This window comes from Centroberyx gerrardi, chromosome 17 (assembly GCF_048128805.1).
Source record: "Centroberyx gerrardi isolate f3 chromosome 17, fCenGer3.hap1.cur.20231027, whole genome shotgun sequence".
Classification (NCBI taxonomy): domain Eukaryota; kingdom Metazoa; phylum Chordata; class Actinopteri; order Beryciformes; family Berycidae; genus Centroberyx; species Centroberyx gerrardi.
This window is the reverse complement of record NC_136013.1, coordinates 14,859,969-14,883,968: the sequence shown is the minus strand read 5'-3', so window position 1 is coordinate 14,883,968 and position 24,000 is coordinate 14,859,969. Positions and strand designations below refer to the sequence as shown.

At 44.9% G+C, this 24,000-nt stretch overlaps 1 protein-coding gene across 4 annotated transcripts; it reads right to left on the bottom strand.

Annotated features, from left to right (window-relative positions):
• Positions 1 to 1,939: 1,939 nt before the first annotated feature.
• On the bottom strand, positions 1,940 to 23,782 carry ktn1 (kinectin 1). Of its 4 annotated transcripts, none has more exons than XM_078289386.1 (36): positions 23,672 to 23,782; positions 17,746 to 18,404; positions 17,233 to 17,391; positions 16,984 to 17,100; positions 16,733 to 16,863; positions 16,481 to 16,585; positions 16,218 to 16,358; positions 15,880 to 15,986; positions 15,264 to 15,408; positions 14,245 to 14,341; positions 13,925 to 14,109; positions 13,100 to 13,189; positions 12,936 to 12,973; positions 12,723 to 12,813; positions 12,302 to 12,370; positions 12,141 to 12,178; positions 11,800 to 11,890; positions 11,064 to 11,132; positions 10,922 to 10,959; positions 10,373 to 10,463; positions 9,902 to 10,014; positions 9,715 to 9,811; positions 9,533 to 9,573; positions 9,328 to 9,418; positions 8,403 to 8,489; positions 6,753 to 6,842; positions 6,537 to 6,614; positions 6,348 to 6,437; positions 6,170 to 6,262; positions 5,982 to 6,050; positions 5,732 to 5,815; positions 5,056 to 5,139; positions 3,555 to 3,638; positions 3,329 to 3,421; positions 3,108 to 3,218; positions 1,940 to 2,981 (listed from the first exon to the last, which is right to left on the bottom strand). In XM_078289386.1, exons 2-36 carry the CDS (start codon positions 18,401 to 18,403, stop codon positions 2,952 to 2,954), a joined length of 3,795 nt encoding a protein of 1,264 aa, XP_078145512.1. In that variant the 5' UTR covers position 18,404; positions 23,672 to 23,782; the 3' UTR covers positions 1,940 to 2,951. The 4 variants fall into 4 exon arrangements, with proteins under 4 accessions (XP_078145512.1, XP_078145513.1, XP_078145514.1 ...); XM_078289387.1 differs by having other exon boundaries at positions 16,984 to 17,097; XM_078289388.1 differs by lacking the exon at positions 5,056 to 5,139.
• Between the last annotated feature and the right edge of the window lie 218 nt (positions 23,783 to 24,000).

Sequence of the window (24,000 nt, the reverse complement as noted above, 5' to 3'; positions counted from 1 at the left end):
CAAGCTGCTTTATGCCTTTAACTCATAGGCCTCCAGGCCGGCCTCACTGCCTTGGGTATAATGAGTATTTACTGCTCTTTTGTGTCACTGTCTCTTTCTGCCTGCTTTCATCCACTGGGCATTGTCTGTGTAAAAGAGCACTACAACCTTTTCTCTCCCTCTGTCTGACTCACCCACTTGCATGCACACACACACACACACACACACACACACACACACATACAAACTGTAGAGTGGGGGGGGGGGGATCAAAGGCTCTCTAGCACATACCACACTGATGGAGAGCAGATGCAGGGAGTGGGCTGCTTTGCTGAAGTTGGTCTGGTGTAGTGCGAGTGCAAGTCTATGTTTAGGAGGAGGAGTCGAATGTTACCAGGCAAGAGGCATGCGGAGCGGAGGCCCAATGCAAGAAGCCGGATTGCGCAATTCAGACTAACAGTATGAGCCATGATGACATAGGAAAGACAAAGCCCCCATTAACTTCCTCACCCCACTGTGTCAGACATTACCAACGCTTCACACTCACAGTTCCATGGAAGTCATGAGACTGTCCATGGATGTTTTACAAAGTGCTTTCTGATGAGTGTAATATCCAGGAAAATGAGTCAGTTTGTTTCCCCCACATTTAAAAAAACCCCTTGTCCATTAACATGTTAGGCTTTCTCATGAACTGTGAGGCACATTACACAGGAAAACAGAATTGTACAAAAAAAATCAGATGTTTTTCTTCTCTTGGGAGAGTGAATTTACAAGATCAGAGAGAAAAGCACCCTCATAATTTTTCCAATGTTCAGTTCAAGACATCTAAACCCGTGACTGTATATTGGGAACCAGCTACTTCACATGGGACTGTGTACATGCAGCACAACAGCCTCCAGCAGCAGGCTGTGAAAGGCACGCCTTGTGCAATCCAGTTAATGAGCGGCATGTTGAAGATACAGTGACGCCCGTTTTGTCGCGAGGTTTCCATGAAGGTAAAAGCCAGCGCTCCAATCAGCTGACTGCAGCATGACAGTGTGGGAGAATGTGAGGAATGTGCTGATCCCATGTTGCTCTCGCCCCTGACCTGACCCCCGGCCCGCACAAAAGTCCTGTTGTTATTGGGTGGGTCCTCTAATGTGCAGAGCAAAAGGTGATTCTGATTTATGTCGATACCTAATGTCAAGTCCATCCTGTCATTATAGAACCTGTATTTCTTCTTTCAGTATAAGAGCTGGAGTTGGCAAAGACTCAAAAACATCAGTATGTTGCAAAATGTATGTCTGAAACTGTACTGAAAACAGTCACAGAGAGGCCTAACACTTCAGTAAATCTTTACCCCTTTTATTCTTCTCTTGATGTACATAAATACTGCCTTCATACTCAGTATTTGGCAGTATGAACGAGCCATTTCAACAGTCTGCCTGTATGAGAATGTTTCCCATATTACAGCCGAGGGGGCAGTTGTCCTTGGTGAGCTTTTTATTATTACAGTTACTGGTTGCACACTCACTTCCTTTCTCACCAGCCGTTCCTGATGGTAAATTTGTTGCACAAGAGCTGAGAAAAAGAACCCCCTGTTCTGAGGGACTGTATGTTGCCATCCTGGGAAACTGGTCACACCCTAAAAGTTCCATAATTGAGGCTCTATAGGGTGTCAGCTTCTCTTCAGTCATACAAAACACACTTACCTACAATGACACCATTACATGACAAACATGTTTATTTTGCACAGGGAAGTCAGATGAGGAATATTTTGCCTAGCAGTAAATTGCAGGCAACAAATGCTACAAAAATAGAAGCACTGTAATTTCCTTGTGCGCATTCAGGTTTTTTTTTTAAGGCTGAGAAACAAATTAGTGTGAAAATTTGAGTAAAGTGGAGGAGTGGCGCCCCAAGGTGGCAGGGAGAAAGAAGTGCAGGCAGTACAACAGTAATAGGAGCAACACAGGACGCTGGGCAGATTTATCAAGCATCCCTTTTATTAACGTCACCTGTTACAAAAAGAACAAAATCTTCAGTGTTAATGAGCTTAGCAACAATATAGCAAGTGTTGATTACAGATGATATGGGACGCTTATTCCTAGAGTAGTTTGCAGTAGGATTAAAAACCTCTACACTGTTGACCTGGCCTTCTCCTCCCACAGCCAGGGTCACAGACTCCCTCTCTTTGGAGCTGCAGTATAGACACGCATACATCCATGCATCTCCATGGTTACAGTTACACAGTGACCCTTCTGACATGCCGAGACCCCTTTTGTTCCCCCTGCTCCCACCCAATACTGAGCCAAGGTATGCATGGAGCTATGAATTCATGAATGCACAATGATGCACAGGATGTGACAGAGTTTTCTGGTCAGGAGGCAAACAGTTCAACAACATAGTGTAGTTCAGCAGGTCCTAACTGGTACATTTAAACAATACTTAATCTTTAAGTTAAGAAAGAAAAAAAGAAAAGAAAAAAAAAAGGACTGAAAACCCAAAGTTTGTTTAGTCAAGTCGGAAAATTCATATCACTGCCCTTTTGACAAAGAAATAACGAGAAAAACTACTGCTGTATTCAAAAGGATTTCATTGAAAAATACGGGTGTTCAAAACAGAGGAATGGTTGCCACACGCACTCTGAATTATGCTGGATGTTGTTTTTATGTTTACAAACTGGCGATGCTGCTGTAGAAGAGGAATGTGGTGGGAGTGCAGTAGTGTAAGATCTGGTACGGTGTCTGGAGTGTTTGGAATTAACAGTAGCCCCTGCCTGCTCTCTTGGTGGCCAGCATGGAGTCTGGGAGTGTTTTGCCAGAGCTTGAGCCAGAGTCAGCTGGAGGCTGCCTACAGTACAGGTGACGGAGGTTGGAAACGAGGGGGCGGTTGGGTGTGACAGCATGGTGCGATGGTGGTAGTGTGAGACCAAAGGTCAGGGGTGGTCTCTGTAGTGAGGTCGGGGTGGCTGCGTGGGGGTCGATCCTCCTCTCCTATACTTCAGGCAAATCTTTGTCAGCCTCCTGGAAGAAAGCACAAATTAGGACCCTTCACCGTTTCCCCCTCTAAGATGCACATACAAATACATTTTTGTCAGTTCTACAATGTTATGTTGTTGGAGGTAGAAACAGCACATCAGAAGGCCTTACCCCCTCCTGTCCCTTGGTGAGTTGCCGGTTGACGGCTTGTAGCAGCTGCTGCAGTTCCCTGACTGTTTGGTTCAGCCCTGCAGTCATTTTCTCCTTCCTGTCAATCTCCTCCTGTGCGAGAAAGAATGGCTGGTTTAGACCCAATTTCAAAACACCAAATGTTACCAACTAAATACCATACATGCAAATATATATAGCCCCAAACTGCCTGTGACTCTTACCGTCTGTGACGAGAGACTGCTATTCTCTATCAGATCAGCGTTGCCAGTCTCCTTGGAGAGCTCTTCCTGGATGAGATCAAGAGACTGCTGGGCCTGGGTTTAGGGTCAGAAAGGACACCATCAGTTGATTGTAAACAAACTGGCGTGAGTCTGGCACCATTATCAACAATGTCCTGTACATGTGAGGCACTGCTACGCCGAGATGGGTACATGTGAGCAGTCTTACCTTATAGAGGTCACCAGCCACCTTTTGCCTCTCGCTCTCCTCCGTCTCCAGCTTGGACAGAGTCTTAGTGAGCTGGGTTTTCAGCTGGAATCAAAACAAGACACTCAGCACAAGTTCTAAGGCACATGACAGCTTCCTACTGCCTGCTGACACCTGTGAATCCCTTCTTTAATTGTGCATTTGCATGCACACCCAGAGCGTTTACCAAAAGCCTCCTGCCAACACTTCATACATTAAAAGGACAAACTGGTTTTGCTTGACAACTAGCGTGGCACAGCATGGTACTAAAACAAACATCAAAGCACGACTTTGTAATGTCAACCTTACTCTAACACACCATGAACCCAGAAACATAATGCTGCATTAACTACTGACGGCTAAGACTTCATGAAGACCACTGAAAAATATTCAGACAATATAGATGGCAAGACAAAGACACTGGGACAGACAGACAGATGACAGACAAGGTCTGGGTGATGGCTGAAGATGGAATGATAGTGTGCAGTTCAAGGTGTGGAGTAAAATGATTCCAGATGGCGGGCAACACGGAGCATATGTTTGACCTTTGCAGGAGCAGCAGTAAGTCGACTAGTAAGCCATTTGTTAGAAAGCGTGATGATGGCAGAGTGAACTGAACCAGAGTGACAGTGTAGAGCAGGAACAGTTAGTCTTTTAAGTTTTTAAGTATCACTAAGTGTAAAGGTGGATCATCATTCACAACCTCTGATTCTTGATACGGTCTACAAATTCACATTGTGTCACAAGGTGGCTGGTGACCCCTAAACGAGGCTCTGCCTTTGCACAATCTGCTTTTTCTTTTAAAGCCATTAAAGAATGGAATAAGCTCCCTGTCAATCTGAAAACCTGCACAGATTTCCATATTTTCTCCCGTGAAGTTAAAAAATGGATTTTAAGTAACCAGTCTTGTCAGCATTAATTTGACATTTTGACGACCTGTTTTTATATCTTTGTATATATGCATGTAACACTTTGATATTTGTATTCTACTTTGTATTTATTCCTATGAAATGTGCTATTGTGTGTGTGTGTGTGTGCACGCACGCATATGCCTGTGTGGATGTCAATAGGTTGTTGGTCCATTTGTAGTGGAGATGATAGGTTTTGCTCTGTGTTTTATTGTTTCTGTTCACCTGCCCAGGGACTACAGATGGAAATTAGCTAGCAGCTAAATCTGGTACAAAGCATCTTCTCTCTTTGTTTGAGATTAATGTATTTTGTACATGGTCCCTGATATAAATAAACTCAATAACCTAAACTAAACTAAACATTCACAGCTCCTGAAAGCCAAGTGAATATCCTGAATGGTGCAAAGAAAATGCATTGTGTTGAGTAAGCACAGTCACTGAGGTTGTGGATGATGACCTACCATCCTGTAGAACATGGAGAACCCTGTCCTGTGGCAGCCAGTGTAGAAACATTGCTGGGTGCAGTAGGGATAGGTTTAAAAAGGAGCTCTAGCTAGAGGATGAGCAACGCTTACCAAATTCAGCTCCTCATTCTGCCTGACAGCCTCTGTATAAGAGCCATCAAGTTTGCTCTGCAATTCAGTCAACAGATCTTTGAGCTGAAATGAAGTTTGAGATGATGTGTTTAATGGGTGTCTGTGGGACTGGGTCCAGGAAAGCTCTACTCAAATGAATCAGAGAGACTGGGGTACTAAGTCGGGCTACTAAGGATGTGCGTATAGCCTACAGCAATTACTGCCATTTAAGCAGTGAGATAAGAGCTAGTCTAGCTCTGATCTTGCCATAAGGCATCTACAAAAAGTGAATGCTCTCACTATTCAGCAGAGCCATGTGATGATGGATAAAGCACTAAATACTGAATGATCCTGTTGTGTATATGATAGTCCGTCAATTACCAGAGGCAAAGTCTGGTCTGTTAGTCTGGTAAGTGCTATACCCAAGTTAAAGCTAGAGCTGACTATATGAAGCCTGTGCACTCCATCAATTCAACAATACTGAAATATTCAATGTTTGTTGCGTGAACTGCATATGCCCCAACTAAACAATGTAGAGCATGTCATAACCACCAACATAGAAACACACACCATCACATAAACATATAACCGACACCCACAAAACAGAGCTCGTCCCTATGCCATAGGAAGATGAACAGTATGACATGACCAGTGAGGACGTCCCGTTTCTGCTCACCTCTCTGACTTCTGTCACATAGGTGGCGCTCTCACGCTCTGCCCTCTCCAACTCAGACTCCAAGTGCTGCTTGTCTCTTCTCAACTACGGAACACAACAGAGATTCACGGATGCATACTACTGAGACAAACACATGCTCCAGTTGAAAACAAAAACAAGGTCTAGCTGTAATAATACTACTACTAATAATAATACTACTAAATCAAGTCAAGATATGCGAGTGTAATTAGTGCGTTTCAAGAACACTGACATTTTCCAGCTCTGCTCCATCACTTAGTCTCTCAATCTCCTGCTCCAGTGCTGTGACTTTCAGGTTCATCTAGGACAGGACAAAGAAGAATGATGCAATGAGAAGGGCACAAGGTGCAATGTTATATATAACTACAGTGATTTGGTATTCAGCGTGGGAGTTGTTTCCAGCTAAACCTGAATGCATACCTCTTTCAGCTCTCCCTGCGATACGTCCAGCTTCACCCTCCAGCGAGACTCCTCCTGCTCCACGCTGCTCTGGAGGCGCTGCAGGATGCCCTCCTGTGGACACGGCAGGTATGACAGCTTAGTTACACAAACATTTCCACCAGCCCACCACGAACTTAACACAAAAACTTTATCTCACCGTCTCTGCCAAAACCTTCTTGTACGTCTCACAGTCTTTCTGCAGAATCCTTTGGGTTTCCTCGGACTCCTTCAGCTTCTCGGCCAGTCCCTGGTAAGAGAGAAGTATCTGTGGTAAATCCATAGTGAGGCTACCTTCACCCTAAATCTCAGTAGCAGAGGAATGATGCTCAGTTTCCACTTTAATTACCTCAGAGTCCCCTGATGCAGGGGTGGAACTGGACTGTGCTACTGCCGTCTCAAACCTGTGCAGCCACTCCTGATGGTTCTGGTAGACAGGAAAGGTGAAGAGACACATCAGTGAAACAGAGACAAGAGCAGCGCCAGAGGGAAGGAGTAATGAGGGTATCGCTTGTAAGACTCGAGTACTATTTGCTTGAAGGTGATAACCCAATATTAGCCATACCTGCTCATTGGGTAGAGGCACATGGGGCAGAAGTCTGTGCAGAACATCTCGACACTCAGCCTGGGACGACTCCAGTGTCGTCTGGTTTTCCTGCGAGGTGATGGGAGGGGGCAGAGTGGGTAAAAAAAGGAGAGTAGAGGAGATTGAACACTGACCGTACAAATGGTTCACAGTCATTCGAGGACAACGTGCAGTGGTCATCTGAGCAGACATGACCAGAATCTCGCTCTCCCTCTCTCTACGCTCAATTATCCCATTTTAAACTGGATATCATCAAGTCACCCACTCCAATCAATGGGATAGGAATAATTAATAGAGCATCTCTTAAATGATAGCATTAGGGCTTTAGGATAAATGCTTTCTCACTCCCAAATACCCTATATACCATCCTCAGCATCTCTCAACAGGCCACACCTACACCATGAGCCACCTGACGTAAGCCAAGGGCTACCAACCTCAGATTCAGAGCAGCTCACATGCTCCAGTTCTCCTGGAACCACCTCAGAAAGCCTAAAAGCGTACCGATCCGCTTTCACAAACTGCACAAAGCACGCTGAAACTCTCTTAAGTAAAATGGTAGCGATCAGTCCTCCCACGATAGGCCAACATCATGTACTGTCGCTCTGAGGCCTGATGGGAGAATGCTTGCAAAGCACTAGCCAGCTGGCACATTCACCGCTATTCACATTAACGCACCATGTCAGAAGGGAGCTCTGAGACAAGTGTTGGGCTGTATACAACCAGTGTGCACTTTTCTGACGGTACATAACAGGTGCCAAGGAACTCCCTGGCTCAGCTCTGAGAAGGTGCTTTCTACTGTACTCAGACGGCTGAGAGCAGCTGCTGCGCTGATGGTTCAGCATGTACCCTACCCTGCTGCAGGGGATATGGGGAGGGGGCAAAAATACACACGTCATCACAACTGTTTATAGTACAGCTATCTGGTAGCCTACTCTACGTCTAAGTTAATGGGCCTGTAACTAGATAGCAATATAGATTTTGCTTAGCGTATGGAGTACAGAGCATTGAGAAATTGATACTGACAATGTTACATGTTCATTAAAAGGTTTGCACAATCAAATTTCCTTTAAAAAGTACTGAATTTCATTCAAATTAAAATGAATAAAACACAATTATTGGTAGACTGATTAACGGGTGATATTGACAGTATGGACATCACAAAGCAGAATGGAACGCATGCCGGAAATGAGAGTCACATGACAACAAGGGACAGGAAGCTGCAGAATGATCACCATGATTCTCAGTCTAATGAAATCTAGTGAAATCATTTCTAGGTCACTGCACACTCATTTCCAAGCATCAGCATCCGAGCTTTGGGCAAGGAGAAATCTTTGATGTTACAGAGCTTTAAGTAGACACATCCACTAAAGAAATCAGTAATTGTAAAGTTGCGGTGTTAAATTCTCCTGAGGGGAGTAGCGGAGTTCAACAGCTCAGCACACAGCCAATTTAAACTTGAGGCCAAACAACACAAGGAAGGGGAGAGAAATGAGGTAAATGAGTATGCAGCGTTGTTATGGATGATGGTGCAAGAGAAATCTCACTGGGTCAATTATGGCAACAACAGCATTTGGGGGAATGTATCAGATTGGAACTAGAGTGAAGCAGACTGGAAGTGGGGTGTCGAACCTTGACGGCCTTGCCGAGTTTCCCCTGCAGCATGGACTCGGTGGCTGACAGAGCCTCCATAGCACTCCAGTTTTTCTCCCGAAGCTCCTGTTTTGGTCAGTTCCAGAGAGATACTACTTTCAGTTCAGCCTCAGGGAAAATGCATTCAGTGACCCTTAAATACAGACTGCTAGGGATGACAGAGAAATCTCATAAAGTATTTCTCATTTAAATCACTGCACTCTGCTCTTCACCCGTGCTCCGATGCAGGTGCAAGTTCAGGTTAGCATGTTCTAGTCAGAGACTGCATGGGTCGCCAACTACACCTCTCTGCTAGAAATACATATTAACAAATAGCCTTAATATTCCCAATCACCCACCTCTTGTGAATGAAAAGGTAACATGCACAGTATGCACAGTTTGTACAGAATCTTTTCTCATAAATACTTACTGTTCAAAATAAAGGTTAAAGACTGTCTAGAGACGTAGATAAACAAAATTCCAAATAAATGGCCAACATAAATATGCTTTCTGAACAAAATATGTCTCCCTCTCAAAAATAAAAGGTAGGCGAGTTACTAATGCTCTGAATCACCCACAAGCACAGACAAGCTTGCTGATACACAGTCATGGCCAACGGCAAGCATAACAAGAGTAGGCTGGAACCCTGTTATGCAACGCTCAGCCAAAGCAATCCAAATCAAAATAGACATCTGTGCTGATGTGTATAATCATCTTGCAAACGCAACCTTAGCTGAGGAAGCTTATTTCTTGGTGAGGCTAGGTAGCAGTGGTCAACGAGGAATATGGATGTATGCAGAGTGCGACTCCACGGTGAGAGGAGTGTGTTGGGGGACCACACAAGGGGGACGGGGTCTCTCGGGGCTAGACCGGAGCAGTTGCAGGTATTATAGGTCAGGTCAGGTCAGCGCTGCAGGAAACCTACGTTGTTCTTCTTCCTGTGAAGCTCCAGGGAGTCCCTCAGCTCAGCCAGCTCACCCTGTAGATCAGATACCTGCTTCTCCTTATCTGACAACCTGGGGGACAAGAACATGGCCAATTATGAACATTATCACCACATGTGGTAAAGTTATATTGTGAAAAATATTCAGAATGTGGCATATCGTGTCATGAAATTACGCAGCACTCACGCTGTAAGCAGCTCCGGGCTTGGCACTTCTGTGTGGGACTGCTATTTAGGGCGGGGGGAAAAAACCATAAAGACTACATTGAAAAAAAATTAAAACAAAAAAATACACAAAACAATCTGAACTAGGGAGGTGAATGTGAGACTTTGATCAGTGATTCATTTCATTTTGAGGTCCTTCCTCACCTGCTGCTGTAGCTGCTCCACCTTCTCGCTCACCTCCTTAGTCCTCGTCTCCAGCTCAACCTGCAGCATCTGGATCTCCTGGTCCTTAAAAGCTAGCCTGTGGGCCAGAGGTCCTGATTATGGCTCTGATTTGTCAGGGCTATGCAGGGAGACTAGAGGTGCACGGTGATGTGTGTGGTCAACTTACTGAGCCTGGAGCTCTTGGAGCTGGGCACCAGAATTGGTCTGCTCCTCCGGCGTCTCCTTCTGTCTCAGCTGCTCCGTCTCTGCCTGCAGGGCAACCAACTGCTGCTCCAGAGCCTGCAAGACAACAAACTGCTTCAGACAGAGCTCAAACTAGGACAACACAACAAATCTGTGGGACAACATATAGTACAGTAAGTAAAAAAAACAATAGGACTATTCTGGGCACCTGAAATCTGCAAACCTAATGATTCAAGGATATAGAGTAAACCAATAGAGAAATAGGTTATTCATAGTATTCTGTTACATCACCACACGGCCATCTTGGTAGGAAAATAACAGGTGATTGTAATAAATTAATAGGTGATTATAATCAAATGACAGCTACAGCCAATGAGCGGTGTATATGGTAAAGCACCATATTGGTAGGAAATGCATGTGACATCATGGGAATACTATGAATAGAAGTCCACACCTCAATAGTCTTCTCACTGGCAGAACTACTGTCTTGTGCTGCCTGTAGACTCTCCTCTGTTGATTTTAGCTTCACATCCTTCTCTTGGATCCTAGAAAGCACAAGTGACATAAGAGTTCATCACACACAACTGTCTAAAGTAAAGAATGCAAAAAACACAAACTGCTCACATTTTAATAGGATGAACTTCATTTTATCAGAGGACATTTACGAATACACAGGATTTGATGTTACAATCCTATGTGCCATAATCCAACGTGAGCATTTATACAGAAGCCTAAATCAGATGTCAAAAGAATGATGTACTAAGCCACAAATGGTGTCTATATGGGACATCAGGCTAAGCAATCATACATCCACAGGCCCAACAGACAGGCAGCAACGTTCACCAGCCACCTAATCTAAATATTGCAGTGTTGACTGTGTGAATCTGGTCTGTCACTGGGGTATTATGTGGGAACCTCCCATCACAGATGTTTAGTTGAATTACACCCACTACCTTGTACCTAGCTTATCCCTAGTTCCCAACATTACCCGATTTGAACTTACTGGCTCTGCAATTCTTCCACTATTGACTCTGATGATGCCTGTGATTGGAAGAAAACAGAAAAACAAACCAATAAATACAGAATAGAGTGAAAACACATGGTACTTCCATTTTATAGTCGTTACAGATTTTAAGTCAACTCACTTGTTCTGCTGTCTGACGCTTCAAGGCCTCCATTTCTTGTTTTAGTGCCTCATTCTCTTCTCTTACAGCCTGCAGCAGAGAAGGCAATTACTTAGACTTTTTGCCCATTAGGAATAGTGATTACAAGGCAGGCAGTGAACTGCAGTGTCACTTAAGGGAAGCTGATGTCAGTGAAGTGCAGGTATTATGCGTATGCATGACGGTGCATGTTTGTTCGAGTTGTTTCTCGAGCCTTCGCTACCCTTGGCTGCCCCGTTCTAAACCAGGGGCTGTACTCACAAACATTCTGACAATACTCTACTCCCTTAACTTAGCCTAAAAATTGCTAGCAAGGACTCCCAGCTTAGGAGTGATTTAGGAAAGTTCTCAGACCACCTCTGAGCAAGGAATGGACAAGAACCAAGATCAACCACAAATATCATCCCTGCACAATCTAATCTGTAGTGCATTCTCCCGCCTCTACCTTTTGCAGCCATTTTGTCTTCTGCTCAAGAAAATCCTAAGCTTCATAAAAGTCCTCCTCCCTACTCTTAACAGTTTTTCACCTTAGGAGCTCTCTTAAGGGCTAAGGTGCTTAATGAATAGCTTTCATCTTTGCTAAGATTTAATCTAATTTTTAAGGGGAAATTCTTAGAAAATATTATAATTCTAAGAATTTTCTTAGGATTTCACCACAAGGACCAACTCTTGGTACTAGGAAGCTTTATGAATACGGCCCAAGAGCAGACAGACAGACCTTGAGCTCCTCCTCCTTGTTGGCCACCTCGATCAACCCCGTCTTCAGCAGGTCCTCCACCGTCTTGATGTTCTCCTCCCTCTCCTGGACACTGTGAGTAGGAGACATGGCAGAGACACAGTGATTAGGGCAGCCTCATCACTTTATTGCATGAGTTCGTGAAATTGTGGTAAGAGAGTGGTAATTGCACTCAAGGAACCAATGTGGGTAATGGGCTGTAATAGGGTCCTGCTGTGATTGACATATACAACATTATGGTCTGAATAATTGGGGAGGTACAACAACCCTAACTAGCCAATGCAACCAGAATTTTCTTTAAGAATTTTTCTGTTCTCACACACCTCTTCTGGATCTGGTCCAAAGCCAGCTGCGAGGCATTCTGCATGGGGAGAGTCAAAGGCAGAAAGAAAGAGGGTGTGTCAAACAGAGGAACACACACACACACACACACACACACACACAAGCCTTTGTTTTAGAAAGACAATCAAGTTACACAGCTGACCTGTTCAGAAATCTGAGCCTGCAGATTCTGAAGCTTTGCCTTCAGTGACATGTTCTCATTGTGTATGGCCTGGGGAGGAGAGAAGACAGAGACAGGAAAAGAGAGTCAACGCCTATTATGCTAAGAGACTACGTGATCTGACAGACTGTGTAATAGTCTGAACAATGAAACTGCAAGGCAACTCTCTCCTAGGTCTGTAAACCATGAAAAGAATTAGAGCCATTTCAAATCCAACCTAAAACATTTGTAAATGTGTAGCAAAATGCCCTCTTTCTGACAGGGTGGTGTACATGGCCTTCAATCAATATTTCCCCTCAGTGCCGTGTGAGGCCTCCAACATGTTCAACACATTCCTGCTGACTAATGAACCAATGCAGTGTTAGTATGAGGAGCTGTAAACGGGGTGCTGCTGTCACTATACCTGCATGTTAGTTTCTCTACTGGCCCCACTGCTCCTCTCAGCATTTAGAGAGTCCTCCAGACTCTTCCTCTGCAACTCCTTCTCCGCCAACCTGGACACAACAGAAGAAGAGTTGGGAGTGCACACTAAAATGGCCACCAGCCAAACAGCCATGAGAACAATATCACCAATAGATACAATCAGTATGTTCAAAAGGTAGAAAGTCATTCTTACAGTTTCTGCAGCTCCTCAAAGTGGGAGACATGGGTGGCCTGAATGAGGAAGAAAGAAATACCTCATTAGCCTACATACACACACAAACACACACACCCACCCCTATATAGATTGGAGTCAAACACTGCTCATTAATCACGGATAATTGAGGTTGACCCATATACCTGTGAAGAGATCTGGGCCTGCAGGCTCTCATTCTGGACTTGCAGAGTGTCACTCTGGACCTGAAGGGCTTTGTTTTCATTCAACAGTTCCTGTCAAAAACAGACTTTATTAGTGCATACTAGAGGTGTGTATAACTCCTTCTGAGTCGCTATGGATCTCAATACAGAATCAATGGCTCGGTGCACCTAAGATACATTTTAGGCAGGCAACAATTCAATATTATTCAATTCTGCTCTGTCTCAATATAATATGATGCGGTGCAATGTGATGCAATATGAAACAGTGTGATTCAATATAGGGAAAACAGTTCCATTTTACTTCTACTATAGTTTTTCCACTGGTTGAAACAAGGAATATTTGGGCTTCTTTGGATAAATCAATGCAGTTATTTGCGAGATAGAAAGACGTACATTAAAATGGTGTCCTTCACATTGTGATGACCATGATAGCATCCTATTTGGAATCTCATTTGTTGATAGGCTATGGCTAGACACTATTGCTGCTCTTATTAACGAGTGAAGGAATATAAAAAAGGATAAAAAAGGAACAAAAAATAAACTTAAAATCCTTGTGAATGAGGCCCCAGTGCACGTAAAGGCAATTATGTGTCATGGAGGGCCAAGAATATGCAAGTTCTCATTCCAACCAAAGACTACAACAGGGATTTCACATCTTAGCATACCTCCACCTGAGAGGAGGAACTAATCAGTGACATCACCTGGTGTCGTTTGTGGTTTGAATGAAAACCTGCGCACTGTCGGCACTCCATGGCACGATTGGCCACTCCTGCTCTATATGGTGTATGTGAGGCTGGGGTGTCTCACCTGGACCTGGGCCTGCAGCGAGTCGTCAGGCATACTGTGTTGGGACGCCTCCAGCAGCTGCATCACCTTCTGCTCCACCCGCTCCTTGGAGACTATGGCTTCAGTCAGGCTGCTGTGGAGGGTCTGGATCTCCTTGTTCTTGTTGTTCATCTCCGTCTCCACTGCCAGCAGCTGGCTCTGGAGCTCTGCGCCCACACACACACACACACACGAGTCATTCACTTGCTCAATGTAACCTGGCCCTATACTTTAATGTTGCAAGAGTAACAATTTAAAAAAAAAAAATCTTGGCATTCCTAGGGTGATATCGGTTTTATCACCTTGTTTGGCAGCTTGAAGCTTCTCCCTCTCAGCGTTGACATTGTGGAGGTAATTCTGGAGCTCCTCCCAGCGTCGCTTAGCATCCTGCAGTTGAGCCTGGTGATCCAGAGATATATGCAATTTGGTCGACACTTTTATCCAACACATCTTATTGTCCCATGTGTGCTTATAATTTTAGCATGGGTGGCCAGAGAGGGAATCAAACCCCTAACCTTGGCAGCGTTATGGCCATGCTGTACCAGGTGTGCTATACAAGATCACATAAGACATCCAACCATTTTTTGCTGCTGCCCTCTCACCATCGACATTACTGTATTGTTATGGTCAGTGATGAGACTTAAATTTGGATAAAAGTCCCTTAAGTTTCTGATTTTTTTTTTCCATCACTAATCCACTAACTAACACTAATCCTATAGCCTATTCCTTCTTGAAAAACTGAAATGCAACTTGGGGGCAGACAAAATAAATGAATGGATACTCTAAACTCAGGTTTGGTCTGACATGTCATACACATTGTAATTGACAAATCTGGGAAACAAAGTGCAATCAAGACCAGTTTTCAGCATGAAAAACTCATCTGCTCAGGTTCTCTCCTATTCACAACACTCAAAAGGCTACTCATCTGCGGCAAGGCAGCGAGTTAAATTTCCATCTTTGATTATGGTCAATAAAAAGACAGGAAAGGCTGACCTGGGTGTCGAGCAGGAATGTGTTGTTTATACCCAGCACAAAGCCTCAAACATCCCAGCTTCCGGGGCTAACACAATCCTCCACTTCCACACAATCCTCCACTTCCAGGTTCTATTCCCCCACACCCCTCCCCAGGACTTCCACTGCATCCCCACCCCCCGCCCCCTCCCATTTTCCTGTTAAGAGAGCCACGCCTGTTAACTAGCGTTAAGGCTGTCTGGCCTGCCCAAGTTTTGTTAATCTCAGATCATTTCTGTTCCATGTCAGCCTACTGAAGCGCAGGACAAATAAACACGTAAAATGCCATTGTGCATCTGGATTAGCGTACCTCCAGCTGGGACACGTTCTGCTTGTAGCTGACCTCCAGTGACTTCCTCTGGTGCTCCTCCTGCTGGAGCTTGCTGTTGTTCTCTGCCAGCTCTTTCATCAGACCGGCGTACTCAGAACGCAGCTTGTTCAGCTCGGCTGAATTCCTGTCAAGCAACGCACACACAGATACCAAAAGGTATTCAACTAAACACCTCAAATAACACTACAGGTTGAGCTTTGTTTTTATCCCAATGTCAGATTTATGGTCCAACTGGTATACTGATGGGGATACAATGAGCCATTTGAAATGGTTAATTATCAAAATTCATAATTGTAGTGATTATGCATGTTTCATATTTATATTGTGGCTCAGACTTTTGATCCATTTCAGATATGAACAAGTAAATCTCCTGGATGACTGACTACTACAGAACTCTACTAAACATGAGCAACAATGGCAGGAGAAATAAAAGGATAAAGAGAGAAGTGGTGTGTAAGTGGCACAGAAGATGAGTTGGAAATCTAACATGAATAGCGTGACTAGCTATGAGTGTTTCAGTAAGCTGAGCAGACAAGGGACATTTTTGAAGCTCTGGAGAGCATGGGCTATAGGGTCGTATCTAGGCGGTACTGACTTGCTCTCCATCTGGTTGGTGGCAGAGCTGACTGCGTCCCTCAGGATGCCGTTCTCCTGCTGCAGACGGGTGATCTGGCTCTCCAGCTGCTCCCTCACCTGCTGGAACTACACATGACAGACAGTGGGATTCAGACTCCATCACCTCCCCATGTAGCCTTGAGACAGACGCCACTAAGAGTTAAAACAGGGTTCCTCCCCATTTTTCAAATTCCATACTTTTCCCAGACCCCCCCTCCCCCCACCACCCGTACTTTTTCTGGATTTTCCTACATATTTCAAGACTTGGAAGCAAACACTGATTTCCAGACATACACAGGAACCCGATGAAACGCTCACCTTTATCTGCATGGTCTGAAGCTCCTGGTAACTGCCCTGTGCTTTGGCCTGCATGCCCCCCAGCTCCTTCTCCATGGCTGCACGCTGCTCTCTCATCATGCCCTCCGCCCGGCCCGTCTTTTGCTTCTCAACTTGAAGCTCCTGCAACACAGAGACACGAGGGCACATGAAGCATCTCACCAACGGAGTCCAAGGGAACGATGAGTAAGGCATTTAGAGGAGATGAATCATCTTATTTCATTCAATAGGCAGGACAACTAGACCTGGCTGAGCTGCTTGACTTTGTCCTTGGCGATGGAAGCCTCCTCCTGCAGAGTTGTGAGGAGACGCTCTCTTTCCTGGGCTGCTGGGTCCGCTCTAGCTGTAGACTGGTGGTGAGACAGATAACATTAATAAACAGACACAGGGAGTAAAACTACAAATACCAGTTCTCCTGCCAAACGCATTCAGTTATAGCGCTCAACGCCGCTACTCAAGTACACAGAATTCAGACTTAATTCTCATTACTCCCTCACCTTGTGCCAGGCGTCCAGGGCATTAGGGCTCTTCTCTCGGAGGAGGGCCATCACACTGACAGCCTCCGCCTCTGACAGAGCCAGACTAGCCAGACCAGACAGCAGCTCCTTCAGCTTCACCTCAGTGTTCTCTGTTAAAACACAGATAGGGGATGGAATCAAGCAAGATATTATATGTCTGGACAGTGGATATGGGATAGCAAAAAAGAACCAAAAAGGTAAGAGTGGAACAGATTTATATTCTCTCTTACCTTTGTCGGTCTCATTCTTCTGTTTCTTGCCACTGCCCTTGAACGGCACATCATCGTTATGGGCTGCCTGGTGGTTGGCAGAAGCTGCGGAGTCAGCCAGAAGATGGGACTCATCTACTGGATTTGAGAGAAGTGGGTTGATTACAAGGTGACAGGGGCAGGCTCCAGCTTGATCATTTTGTCCTGATATGTTTAGTTCCAAGAAATTCAGATATAATTTAGTATGCAGGGTCAGGGTATCATCCTTACCAGGCTCAGTCTTCTGCTTCTTGGAGTGGTTCTTCTTCTTGCCACTGGTAGTAGTTGGGGCAGCGCCATCCAGAGCTTTGGTTTCAGCAATCAAGGGAGCCTCCTTCTTGACTGGAGCTGGAGCCTGCTCTACTTTAGCCTCTGGCTGCTGGTCATCCACTGGACAGGGAGAAAGGGAGAGCACTGTCAATCTTGGCTATGCTACCTTAAGATTGCTGAAAAATTATATTCATACAGAATTACAGCCATTAGGCTATATCCCATGACTGTGTGGCATTACTTGTGTGGGGGTAATTTGATGTTGTGGCTACTAGCTAGTATGGCAAACTCCTTCCCTCCCATTTATCTAGCAATGTCCACTGAAATTTGAAAAGCCTTATTTGCTTCAGAATGACAGATGTATAGGAAGTAATGAAGGAAGGCGCTAGTTAGCCAATTCCATATTTCCCGACAGGAACAAAGTGTGCTTGACACACCCACTTTGAGCTTTGTACTGCATTCTTGGCTACTCACCAGCCTCGGCTTTTTGCTTCTTCTTCTCCTTCTTCTTCCCAGAGATCGGGGGAGGTGTCTGGGCCTGAAGAGGAGCCTGGGTCTGGGCCTGGATGTCAGTCTGGGGAGAGGGTGGGCTGGGCTGTTTGCTCACAGCCAGCGGTGGTTCTGCCTTGCGGCTGGCCGGCTTTGAGCCGTTCACTTCTGGCTCCTCAGGAGGGGGAGTGGCTGCTGCAGCAGCAGCCTTGGCAGCCTTTTTCTCCTTCTTCTTCCTCTCCCTCAGACCAGTGGGAGCCTCTGTTGACACTGCCACAGGCACAGGGGGAGTAGGAGTTGGTGGAGCCATAGGTGCAGGCTCCTCCTCTACCTCTGGAGTGGAGCTGCTGGCAGCATCAGCCACATCAAACTCCCGCAGATCCTCTTCTGACTCGCCTCCGCCCCCGCCACCTCCACCACCTCCTACGCTGGCACTCTCCTTCTTCTTGCTCTTCTTCTTTTCATTCTTCTTGCGGGTGTCCGGTTTAGATGGTGGCAGCTTGAGGTCGCGTTTCTGCCTGGCCAGCACCTCATCGTAGGAGGTCTCCTTCATGAAGAGCCAGAAGAAGAGGAACATGAGGGCGATGACCAGGGAGGGGGCCAGGATGAGCAGGTACTGAGAGTCGTAGATATCCACCGCCATTCTACAGAAAGAGGCAAAAAAAAGGTTGAGGTTAGGTCACTTTCTCACCACACATTCAACTTGGAAGGTTAAAAAGCAGGCCTGATACAATTCACATCATGCTATGTACCTCATATTCTTCATACATTGCATTTGACGTTATGGTAATAGATTTTTCTTTTCTTTTTTTTTTAAACCAAGCCACTACTCTGTGCCACCCAAATACCAGCTTGCTACTCATATCAAATCCTACAGTATACCTGCTGCATGCTACTGAGCTCCTCTCAGAATAATAAATTGACAGGTCAACCACTACAACCAGCCACAGAAGCCAGTCTGTGGCGTGTGAACTGGTGTGAGTGTGAGATGAAAGAGGGAGGAAGGATTAGTACATCAGGAGGGCTGCATGTCCTCTCACTCTCCCCGTCCTCTTTTAGTGATATGATCCTATTAGACAACACTTCCACCGCTACACAGCCTAATACCCTCTTTACACAGGGCAGAGAGAAGGAGATACCTCCTCTGACAACATGGATTGGCAAAAGCTTAATACAGGTGAGTTAAGGCCACTGATTTCATTCATGGCTTCAAAAAGAGTACAAAATAGGTCACCAACAGTAAAGAGACAACTAGGCTAAAGGAAATCCCAGTTTGGCTCACTGTCTCAGTAGTCACTTCCCTCCTTCAACCCTCTGAAGGATGACATGATGACATTCTAAACTCAAAACAGGAAGGCTTTGCAAGGGGCAAAAATACACCCACGTGTAATGTCACCCACTGAGGTCTGCTGCGGCTGCAGTTTGGCCCCTGCCTGCTTAGAGCCGAGGGAGAAAAGGCTCTCCTTCCATCGCAGGCCCTGACAGTTTATGGAGTAAAGAGGCCCTGGGACAGTTTAGCCTCTGCCCAAGATATCCTTAGAGACTCTGTGTAGTCCCCTCAGGGCTATGTGGTAAGAATCAATTGGGGGTGGAGTCAATGGAGACAAAGTAATCATTTGAGACATAAAATGCCTTATAGCTCACCACAAGCCACAATTAACAATATGAGCACAGGCAGTCTTTTGTGATTTGTCATTTCTTGGCAAAAAATTACACAGAGGAAATGCTTGCACAATGACTAGGCTACTTGTATGAAGAATGCTCACTTGTCATAGTAACACAATTATTCATGCATATGCATACAAGGTAATGCACAGTTTCTGACTAGTCAAGACATGCTCCAACTGTGCTGAAAATTTCCAAAAAGCACAGCTAGCCATACTTTATCAAAAATACAATTAACTACTATGCTAACTCTTGGGGTAAGCATGGAGCTAGTTAGCAATATTGCTTAGTCCTCTTTTTTCTGTTCTTCTATTTTTTTTTTACATTTTTTTTCCAGTCAATACAGATGAGTTGGTATCTGTTCATTAAATTTAATAATGCCCCAGAGGGCATTTCTACTGTGATAACTGGTAAGGTGGCGGTGCAACTTTGTAGGAAGCACAGCCAATGGCAATACCATCAGCATCACATTAGTACCAATAATCAGGATTAAATAAATATGTTAAAAAACAAAACACCTTTTCAAATATTACTGCTGTAGTAGCAGCCAGGACTGAGCAGATTCTACAAGTGCTGGACTCAGGACCACCCAGAGAGTGTGCCTTACAAACTCACACACACACACACACAACAGTATCTTGTGTACACTTATGGGCTCATTACAAAAATAAACCAACTGAGCATTGTGTTTGTCAACAATATAGAGACACAGACAGTGGGTGACCTGAAGGGCTGTACGCTCCTGCTCTATAGCCAAGATTAGTGGCAGTAATATAGCATAGGAGTCAGCTTTGTGTGTAGTTCTCCTAGACCGGGCCTCTTAGGTAATTTGGATTAAGCAGATTACCCATGATAATACATTTAAGAATAACTTTCCGCTGCAGGGCTTCCTTAGGACTGACAGACTTACAGTGTAAGGTCCACTCCATTTCACTACCGCCTATGACACCTCTCATTACTTCTTGCCTGACACACACACACACACACACAAATCAACTAGGTCTGTGATAGGTCTCACAACTTTGCCTACTTGTTCCTCATTCTAAGAAACGCAGCCCCTCTTCAAACGCCAACCTTTTCCTCTCAGCAGGGTATAAAAGAACTTTATGTAACATTTTTGAAGAGCTCTGACAAAGTCAAAATACATTTGATGTGTTGTTCTTATGGTTGATGGACAATGTTTTCCTTATACATTCAATCCCCACTGCAATTCCTCAGAGGCCCTGGTAAGGCATCTGTGTCAAAGAGCATGCATTCCTCTCCATAGACTGCAGGTTGAATTGGGGCAAACTCATAACAAATATAGCCTATGCTTCCATTGTGAGGAACAACTGTTTGCTTAGATAGTGACAGACATTGTGGAACCATAACACAAAGTTAAGACCCCATAAAATAACTATAAAAAAAAACAACAACTAGATTTTCCCCATTTTGAGTTGTTACATTTTTCTTGTTAAATTAGATTCACTGCTTGTCTGTGTTGTATAAAGTAATCTTATCTCTGACCTCATTAGAGGGTGTGTCATCTATATTGGCCAGCCAAATGTCAGTAACGAAACAACACATTAAGGGTAATGAGCGGCATGCAAAGACCTAAAAAGGTCATAAGAGGCTGGGAGAAATGATTAGTCCAAGACCTGGACAGGAACCAGCTAGGCTACTTTGCAGGTGTCTTTACATTGAGAATACAAGATCAAAGACACAAAGAAACTATGTATTATGTATACATACACAGCATGGGTACATTGGGAAACAAGGTTTAGACAGAAGCACAATTGATAACCCTTTCACCACCATATGAGGCAACTCATTTTCACATTCATTTTCACAGAACATTTATCGTATTTTTCAGGGAACTCCCTGGTCGGAACAATTGAAGCTGTGAAGTAACAACACTTAAGCAAGAGGGCGTCTTGGCGTATACAGGATGGGTGGAGCAAGTAGTGTAAACCTTGAAGCCTGCTTACTTTTTTACAACCCCATGCCTCAGAGTGGAAGGTGCATGAGTTTCCTTGTTCAGCAGAGCAATGTCCCAGCATCAAAATGAGCCTGGAGGACAAAGCCCTCTCGGGCCATTGGCTCCCCGGAATCTAGCCACTTGGCTGGCCAGAGCTCCTGCTTTGGCAGGGATAGACATTGAGGGAACTCCTGATAACTATCAGTCCCAAAAAGCAGAGTAGACAGGACTTGGAAAACCAGGCCATGCAGCACTCTCCACACAGTCTACCTCTTTAGGATAATAACAATTCACTGAGCAACACACCTGTGGTTCCACAAAACACAGAAGCAGTTTATCTTTAGCTTACAGCTACTCTACTACAAGTGCAATTTGCAACATGTAAATCAATGTAACCAAGACAGACACTGATAGGATAGTGTAGATAACAGTGTAGACAAGAGCTGGCCATACATCAAGGATGAATGAGTTTTGTATCCCACAATGCACCTCTCTGGAGTCAGAGGGTGATAAGATATAAAAGAAACCTAGCCACCACTCTGTGCCATACCTCTGAAATAAAAGACTTGCAAGCACAATTCTTCACTTACATAAGAAAATAAAAGCCACTAAAGCCACACTGACAAACCATTAAAACTCAATCCCCCGGTAATAACAACTGAACAGCTTCCAATTGACAACAAAAAATGTTGGACACAATCTTTGAACCAGGAAACTTCAGTAATTTCAGACAGTTAAACTGTGGACTAAGTAGGACACAGGTGGAAGAGGACCTGTATAATGTATAATTAAGCTGTAGGGGTAACAAGTTGATAATTCCCCTTCATCAGTACACTGCCAACTATTCAAACTGAACAGCAAGTACCAGAATAAATGATAAGGCATGTAGTTATGGCAGACAATATTAAACACACAGGTAATATTCCAGTGAAATGGACTGTTCTTCCTGGTCAGGCTGTGATAAAGAAATAACCAGGAAATTGAAGGTCATCGTCCATGTTGAACAAAGTAAATCCAAGACGAGCTAGATAAGAGCTTATCTGTAGATACACCTAAGGGAGAAATGTTAATGAGTCAGATGCCAACAGGAAGCGTAGTACTGACACCCAGCCAGGAGACACACAAGCTCAGGAATATCCAAACAGCCTCAACACCAAAGTTTCTCAAAGTGGGGTCTAGAGACTTCCACTGGTCCTTGGAGGGGTTCCAGGTGATCACCAGAAAAGCTGAAGGTTGCATTTTGCTATATCACTTCATTTAGCATAACACTGAGTTAGTTTACCTAACTCTGAGTCAGCACGAGCTCCTCCTCCACACCTTTAGTCACCACCTTAATCACAAATGTATTTTTACAAAATCATATCCATATTTAGATATCAGGAATACAAAACCTCGGCTTGTCTTTGAGATCGGGTTTTGTCCATCAAGTGGCCACGCAATGAGGCCAGTTCAGTAAGGCTGAGTACTGAATGTTCCAGCATGCCATGTCATGTCTAATCGTCGGCCTTGTGCAGACAAGTTAACCAAGATACCGGCTAATGACAGGTAGCAAGATAAATTAGAGCTCGGGGTAGACAGCCAGCAAACATACGAAAAGCCGCACCGTCTAAATCTAACTAGTTAGCGTTAGCAAGCTAACTTACTATGTCTCACATGTAGGAATCAAATGAACCTTGAAAATGCAAGGAGTGGCACACATGTCGACGGCAAGGCTCACTCAGCTTTGGATTGACTGACTCCACGACCATAACCGGCAGGGAATATAGTCAATTTTAACAGTCGGAGCCTAACCCAGTGGCTTTGGTAGTGCTATAACCAGACATGAACCCATATGGGAAAGGGCTGATCATTGCTCAAGTTCGGCTCACTGAGCACTGGCTGCTGCTGTGAATGAGCTAACGTTAACGTTAGCCAAGTACGTTAGCTAACCTAGGTAACGTAGCTGCAAGTTGCTGGGCGATCCAATCATTACACAGGATACAGACAAAGTAGTCCGCGATAAAAGTGACTAGCGGATATTTAATAGGAACACATAAGTTTGTTTCTCAATCACGCACAACGCCAGTCGGGAGGCGTGGAGACCAGCCCCCACGGGCCTCGCCTGGCTAGTGACCCAGCCTCCCTCTCTCCTGAAATCTCTGACCCACTCTGGCGTCCCATTTTCCGTTCAAGTCTTGAGGGCCGTTCCCAGGCCTGGATGAGCAGTTTAGCTACGCCAAGACCGGAATGAATGGCTATTTTTACAAGAAATAAATACAGTATAGGTGAAAGCAGCTGCTAATCGTATACCTGTGGTTGTAATGCGCAGTTCCCTTGGATAGCGTTGAAATGTTGAAATGGCGTTGTTCCGCGTTGACTTCAGCGGACCCTTGACTTCCCAGGGCAGCTCCTAGCCAGGCTTTCTGCGCTATCCGTCTATCTGCTGTTTCGGTTTCGCGGGGGCGGGTCAGAGGCTGCTGGGGAGCGCATGTTTTGTAACTCGGGACAGGCCGAGTGGAGCCGTTTTAACCTTCGGTAAACACAGCAAACCCCGCCTTTTCAAAGGATCCTTCACTCACAAATCGTACGAGCGACAAAGCAAAGAGGGGAGTGGTCTTTACACTTTCCCCGGGTCCATA